At 48.9% G+C, this 7,862-nt stretch overlaps 1 protein-coding gene across 1 annotated transcript; it reads right to left on the bottom strand.

The window, feature by feature from the left end:
• Positions 1 to 4,008: 4,008 nt before the first annotated feature.
• LOC136456418 (receptor kinase-like protein Xa21) lies at positions 4,009 to 7,843 on the bottom strand. The gene is made up of 2 exons (XM_066456283.1): positions 4,818 to 7,843; positions 4,009 to 4,723 (listed from the first exon to the last, which is right to left on the bottom strand). Exons 1-2 carry the CDS (start codon positions 7,726 to 7,728, stop codon positions 4,329 to 4,331), a joined length of 3,306 nt encoding a protein of 1,101 aa, XP_066312380.1. The 5' UTR covers positions 7,729 to 7,843; the 3' UTR covers positions 4,009 to 4,328.
• Between the last annotated feature and the right edge of the window lie 19 nt (positions 7,844 to 7,862).

The raw sequence follows: 7,862 nt of genomic DNA, 5'->3' as shown, positions 1-7,862 counted from the left end.
CCTTGGTGCTTGCCTCAGCCCATAAAGTGCTTTTTCTCAATTTCAACACTTTGTCACCTTTGCCAATCATAAAACCAGGAGGTTGCTGCACAAACACTGTCTCAGTCAGGTCTCCATTCAGAAAAGCGGATTTCACATCCATATGGTGTACCTACCAACCTCATTGTGCTGCTAGCGCTAGCAAAACCCTCACTGTTTCAATTCTGGCCACAGGAGCAAAAACCTCATCGAAATCGACACCTTGCTGCTGAGCATAACCCTTAGCCACTAACCTTGCTTTGTGTTTTACAACTTTTCCTTCTGGGTTTTTTTTTTCACTTTGAAAACCCACTTAAGGCCAATTGCCCTCTGTCTTGCTGGCAGATCAGACACCTCCCAGGTTCTGTTCTCCTCTATCGCCTGCATTTCAACCTGCATGGCTTGCCTCCAGCACTGTTCCTTCATAGCCTCTTCCACCGATCTAGGCTCTTCTGCAGCAACCAAGCATAACCCACTGTACTCCATATCATGAATTTCTTCTGTGGTGTCAAGCAAATTTGGAATGGTCCTATATCGCCTAGGCCCTCCATCTGAATCTGCAGAGGCGTCTGATGGTGGTGATGCCCACTGAATTTGTGCTGCCGGTGGTGTTGATCCTTGATTGCCCGCGATGGGAGTGTGAGGTGGTGTATGTGGACTCCCCTCACCATCTTCGAGTGGAATTGTTGCAGCAGGTGAGGTCGGTGCACCATCAACGAATGAATCAGCGCCCGGAGCTGAATCGCTGCCCGTTGTCGGACAATGAACAGTGTCAGTATCGGGGTACTGAACGCTGAATGTGCTGGGTGTTGCCGCTCCACCACTAGAGCTGCTGGCTTTCTCCCCCCAATTCCACGGCTTCTTTTCATCAAAGACCACGTCCCTCGACAACATGAGCTTCTCATTAACAGGATCAAACACCCTATACCCTTTTGTTCCTGGTTCATACCCAAGAAACACTCCCGGGATGGATCTGTCAGCCAACTTAGTTACCCCCGGTCCATTGCGCTTCGCATAAGCAACACAGCCAAAAGTACGCAAATGTCGGACACTCGGTTTTCGCCCAAACCAAGCTTTAAACGGAGTCTTCTGATTCAGACTTTTAGTTGGTGATCTATTCAAGATATACACCGCCGTCTTTACTGCCTCCCCCCAGAACTTGCTCGGTACCTGCATTGACTTGAGCAGATAACGAGCCATCTCTACAACTGTCTGGTTTCGTCGCTCAACAACGCCATTCTGTTGAGGCGAGTACGGCGTGGTTGTATAATGCTTTATGCCCTTCTCACTGCAAAAAGCAATCACCGCGGCTGAATTGAATTCGCCACCTCGATCTGATCTGAATGCTTTTAGGCGACGGCCAGACTCCACCTCAGCCGCCACCACAATCTTTTTCAGACACCCAAGTGCCTCATCTTTGGATGTCAACAGCTCTAGCCACATGTAGCGACTAAAATCATCAACAACAAGCAGGAAGTATGCTTTGCCACCCGGCGTGGGCAGCGTGATCTGACCGCAAAGGTCACTATGCACCATTTCAAGCCCGGCTGATGCTTTATATGTCGACGCCTGTGGAAACGGTGCCCGGTGTTGCTTCCCCAGAGCACACCCATCACATACCTGTTCTGCCCGCTTGATCAGAGGTATCCCTTCCACCATCATCTTGGCGCCAAGATCATGCAGCGCCCTAAAGTTCAGATGCCCATATCTGGCATGCCACATCCATGCAGCCTCCTCCAACTTGGTCAGCGGGCACACTGGAGCAGTGAGGTTCAGCTTCAACACATACAATCGGTTTCTCCTCTCTGCCTGTATCAGAACACCACGCTGCCTGTATGCAGGCCAGCTATGCTCAAACACCTCCATGACGCCATGATCTATCTCGACCCGACATCCAGCTTCTTCTAACTGACCGAGGCTTACAATATTGCACTTAAGATATGGAATGTAATATACCTCAGTGAGAACCCGATGATCCTCATTCTTCCCGGCGATGGTCACGGCTCCTATGCCTTGTATCTCCACCATGGATCCATCACCAAAGCGAACAGCTCCTCGCACTGACTCATCCAGGCTGGTCAGTGCCTTCCGGCAGCCGGTCATATGGTTTTTGGCACCGGTGTCTAGTATCCACGCCCCGTCCCTATATTCTGCCGGAAACACACGTTCTTGATTCAAGAACACGCGCTGATCTTCTGCTATCGGTGTCCTCGCCACCGTGCAAACTTGAGCCACCAGGAGCGCCCCAACTTCAACATCGCCATTGGCGTGATGGGCTGCTTCCCGTCGTTCCTTCTTTTCTTTCGTCTTGCACTCTTTTGCAAAGTGCCCGTAGATGCCACATTTGTTGCACTTGCCTTTCCGTCGTGGTGTGCCCATCGACGTGAGTTGTCTTCCTCCGGAGTCACGCACACCGCCGTCGCCACGCGCCCCAGACTTCTCCTTCTTGACATAGTGCCCGCCACTCTTTCCGCCGGATGTCGAGGACGACTCCGACTGCATGCGGCTCTTATTCCTGGCCATCCACTCCTCCTCTGTTAACAGGAGCTTGCCAGTTTTCTCCACGACTTGTTCCACCGAGGGTTCGAACCTATCCTCCGCCGCCCGAAGGTGACCGACGAGCTCCTCAATGGTCAAGCTCTTCATGTCTTTGAACATCTCGATCGCTACTGCTACCTGGCTGTAACGTGGTGGTACCACGCGGAGGAACTTCTTCACCATCCGTGAATCAGTGACACTCTCCTCCCCAAGCCCTCGTAGCTCTGTAACAAGCTTCGTGATGCGCATTGCAAATTCATCAATGGCCTCGCCTAGCTTGAACGCGATGGACTCGAATTCAGCCAGCAACTTCTGGGCATTCACCTCCTTGACACGATCTGCCCCGAGCCTCATCGTCTTGATTGCCTCCCATGCCTCCTTCATAGTCTTCTTGTTCAAGAGCATCGAGTGCATCTCCTGCGGAACGCCACGCAGCATGGCCCCTAGGGCCAAACGATCTCGCTGCCGCTCCATCTTGTCAGGGTCAGATGTGACCGCATCCCAGAGGAACATACCCTCTAGATTGCACTGAATGTGCGACGACCACTCTTGATAATTTGTTCGGGAGAGCATCGGCCACACCAAATTGCCAGCGGCCTGATTGAATGCCCGATCCATGGACTCTTTCTCCCCAGAAGTGCCCATCTCGACGATATTGGGGTTCAGAGCACCTCCTCCTCCGAATTGGTGATCTAGGTCACCTGACGTGCTCTACTACTCCTCTCCACCGGCGAACACCTCCGCCTCCGACCAACCTCGGCTCCGATACCACTTGAAGGGACAGAACGTTGCCCAAGATCAGGAACACGACGTCGCCGAAGTACCGCTGGAGCGCGATCACCAGCCGCCGGTGCGCAGTCACCGGGAACGAGAGCTGAGTAGTTGCAAACACGAACACGAGAAGAATAGATTTGTGCCGCCCGATATCGCAGCGCTTTCGGTCCTTTATTCATGCCTTTTATACATATGATGCATGACCTGATCTTGGGCACAGACGCCCGCGATCCCCGCGCCACGCCGCGCATTGTGTGCGCGCCGTTTCACCGCGACACGCACCGCGTGCGCAATACTCGCCGTGGCTCCAACTAACCGACCGACTCGGGCTGGATCACGATCTAGCACGCCACCGATCGTGTCCATCCCCTATCTAGCTGAACTATGACTCAATTGAACAAAAGATTACATATGCGTGCTCTAGTTTAGCTAACATAAAGCATCAATTTTCCCTTTCAGTCAACAATACGGTTATTAGCATCATTGGTGTTGGAACTGAGACCGAGCTCAGCTCCTGGATCAGCAACGGCGCCGTCGGGGATCGGCGGTGACCGAGACAACTAAAACCCTTGGACACACACGCGAACTGGAGAAGAACACACACGATGGCGCTGCCAACTGTCGCAGCTTTTTCCGCAGTTTTTCATTCACTTAGATAGATGGATACATGGGCTTGAAGCCCGAACACCCCGCCACCACGACCGGCTCCACGACGCCCGTTTCTTTCGGGTTGCCATGGGACGCGCAGCGCGCGACGTCGTGGCGGGGACAGACACTTGGCGGTCACAGCGTGGCCAGGGCACATCACCTGCCACCCGCGATTCTACGCCTAACAAATTAACTGCAACACTAACAAAGTTCAACGGGATTACAAAGCGTTCATGACTCAAAACTTAAACAGCCAACAATTGGTGTATAATTCAAGCTACAATACACGTTCACGTCATTACATTTGCTTCAGAAACCTGACAGCACAAATGTGCTATGTTTCTTTCTTGTTAGGCAATGCCAGGAACTGCAACCATTGAACTGTAGTTTGACTTGATCTTGTTTAACTTAACAACCACATCACTCATTGGGATCCTTTCATCAGGTGTAGCACTTGAACAAAGCAAGGCCAAATCAATTATGGACGCTAGGCAGGTACTCAAGATACTGAAGTTCTCAGGAGGTTTACTTGTGTCTTGAATACCATTATTAAGCTCCTTTTGTATGCTACTGTCAACGACATTTGTGAGCTGATATGGGAATGCTTGACTAACCCACTGCCTCAAGCTGATGTCACCGACAAACATTGAATCGATCGGCCTTTTCCTCATGAAGACTTCAAGGAGAACAATTCCATAGCTGTAAACATCACTGGCCCGTGATGCTTTTCCTGTTGATCCGAACTCTGTTCAATCCATGTCAGAAGAAAGCTGGTTAGCTTAAATAACTATAATAATACATTTAGTGTCATGCGTTGCAAGAGGAACTAAAAAAAATACCTGGAGCCATGTATCCTACAGTTCCGGGCATGCTTGTTAATGTGATGGAGTTGTCATCTCCAACTAGCAACTTGGAAATGCCGAAGTCAGAAACATGTGCAATCATGTCCTTGTCAAGCAAGATATTGCTTGGCTTTAAATCACAATGCAGGACAGCTTCAAAATGCTGGTGATGGAGATACTCCAGTGCCATTGCAACATCCAGCATGATGCCAACCCTTTGGAGGAAACTGAGTTGCCTCCCATTATTTGAGTACAACCAATCATCCAAACTACCATGAGGCATATACTCAAGAATTAGTGCTTTGAAGTCAAGATTGGAACAAGTGCTAATTATCTTCACCAGATTCCGATGCCGAGCCATTCGAAGTGCACTGCATTCTTTGTCAAAGCTCTTGGAAGCTGATTCGTGCTGCATGTTTAGTACCTTCACTGCTATCAAAGATCCATTATCTAGCTCACCTTTGAAGACCTTACCAAAGCTTCCTTCCCCTAGCAAATTATCATCGGTGAAGTTGCTGGTTGCACGAACAAGTTCATAGTATGAGATCACCTGATAGTTCTGCAAGTCTGTGTCTGAGGGTACTAGCATCTTTCTTTGGTTGTTCACCTTCATTCTTACCAACATATACAAGAACACAGCTAAAGCGAAAAATGCCAGTAATGAAGGTAGTAAAACTTTTATCAACAGGTTTTTTGGTCGCGACTGATTGCTGGTGTTCTGGCACTGAGCTATACCTAGGCGAGGAAGGCCACACAGCGCATTGTTCCCCATCAATGATTTGAGTGTGATATTTGAGAACACTCCTCCTTCTGGTATCTGTCCATCCAATCTGTTAAAAGAAAGGTTCAAGTTGGCAAGGTAAGTGAGATTGGTCAAGGATTTTGGGATGGCACCAGAAAGTGCATTGGAGGATAGATCCAATTCCTCAATATTAAGCATATTGCCAAATGAACCAGGTATTGATCCTTGGAATAAATTTCTGGACAGATTGAGATATATCATCATGCGGAGTTCACCCAAGGAAACTGGGATGTCACCTGATAGCTTGTTTCCTGATAAATCCATCCCGGTAATTGCTGTCAATTTTCCAACATCAGCAGGCAGGAACCCACTTAAAGAGTTCTGTGACAAATCAAGCTCAATGAGGTTCTGAAGATCCCACAGACTTGTTGGTATGGTTGAAGACAATGAGTTTTGGGATAATGTCATAATTTGCAGCTGGCTTAGGCTATTGATATTGCTTGGAATGGGACCAGTTAGTTTATTGCTGTCAAGACGTAAATGAACTAGGTTTGTTAATCTACTGATTTCTTCTGGGATGGTGCCAGACAAGCTGTTGTAGGAGAGGTCCAATTCTTGGAGATTGTTCATTGCAGTGATTGGTGTAGGGATCTTCCCACTCAGGTTGTTTCCACCAAGATACAGTTCTAATAAGCTGGTAAGGTTAGCCAATGTACCGGGGATGCTTCCATTGATGTTGTTGTTAGCTACTTGAAAAGTTTCTAGCAGCGTGCTAAGGTTTCCAATTGAAGTTGGTAGCCTCCCTGTGAACTCATTGTTTGCTATGCCAATGGTAGTCAGGCTTCTGCAGTTGGATAATGCAGCTAGGAAATCTAGATTCCCAGAGAGATGGTTCTCATCAACATAGATGCGACGGAGATTCAGCAAGTTGCTAAATGACATCGGCACTGATCCTGTCAATCTGTTTCCAAATAAGTCTATTTGGGTAAGGTTGGATAGATTGCCTATGGATTCTGGAATGACACCAGTTATTTGGTTGTTTGCAAGACCTAGAAACTGGAGGTTTCTCAACTGTCCCAGTTCTGGTGGAATCTCCCCATGTAGATTGTTTTCACTGAGGTCCAACACAAGAAGCACGGTATGGTTGCTCAGCTCAACTGGGATCATTCCAGTCAGGTTATTCATTGACAAGGATATTGCAGTAAGGCTTGGAAGTGTTGCTAGCCATGACGGCACAGAACCAGTGAAATTGTTCACACCAACGTAGAGTTCGTCAAGGTTCTTACATGCAGAGAGTCCTAAAGGGATTGGCCCGTTGAAATGGTTTTCTTGGAGAATCAGCACTTGCAGCATAGGGAGGTGAAAGCTCTCATTTCCAGGAATGGGACCTGAGAGATTGTTTCGTCCGACAGATAGTACTTGAAGCTGCGAAATATTAAACAAAGAAGGTGGCATGGAGCCTGAGAGAAGATTTTTTTCTAGGACAAGCACCTCCAGCTTTAGTAATGAGCTGACACTATCAGGAATTGCTCCTGTCAACCTATTCGAGCCAAGATGTATTTCACTCAAATTGGGTGTGCTGTTGAACAGGCTCTGCGGAATTGGTCCGCTTAGATCATTAAGTTGCAATCTTAACGAACTAAGGCTGTGCAAATTTTGCAATTCATGTGGAATCCCCCCAAAGAAGTTATTGTAAGCAAGATCAAGAATCTCAAGCCTAGTGGTGTTGCCAAGGTTGCGAGGGATGGTACCTGACAAGCTGTTCTGTGATAGATCAAGAGTTTGAAGCAAGGGCAGACTGCCAAGCTCGTGTGGCGCGGGACCCATGATGCTGGTGTTGCTGAGGACAAGGGTCGAGAGGAAAGAGAGATTACCAAGCTGTGGCGTGATGCTGCCCTGGAGCGGCATGTCGCTGAACTCAAGGCCAGTGACGCGCTGCCTGCTGTCACAAGAGACCCCCGCCCACGAGCAGAATGCTGCAGCAGCAGTCCAGTTGCTGGCAAGGATACCAAGGGGGTCCTTGAGCATTGCTTTGAAGGCGAGCAGTGCAGCAAGGTCTGTGGCATTGGATGGTGGTGGGGTGAGTGCGGTGGCGCATGCTGCGGCGACGGCGAGTAAGATGAGTACCATGCGGACGCGGATGCGGATGAAGGAGAAAGAGACCATTTTGGTGAGAGTCGTCTATTAGTGGACAGAATATGGATGTGACTTGGCTGCTCTTATAAGCAGCTTTGGACGTGCAATTGGCTCCAGTGGTTGGAAATAATGACGACTTTCTTCTTCGAAGAAACTGCTTTCAG

Source organism: Miscanthus floridulus, chromosome 6, assembly GCF_019320115.1.
Source record: "Miscanthus floridulus cultivar M001 chromosome 6, ASM1932011v1, whole genome shotgun sequence".
Lineage (NCBI taxonomy): Eukaryota > Viridiplantae > Streptophyta > Magnoliopsida > Poales > Poaceae > Miscanthus > Miscanthus floridulus.
This window is presented reverse-complemented; position numbering and strand designations above follow the sequence as displayed.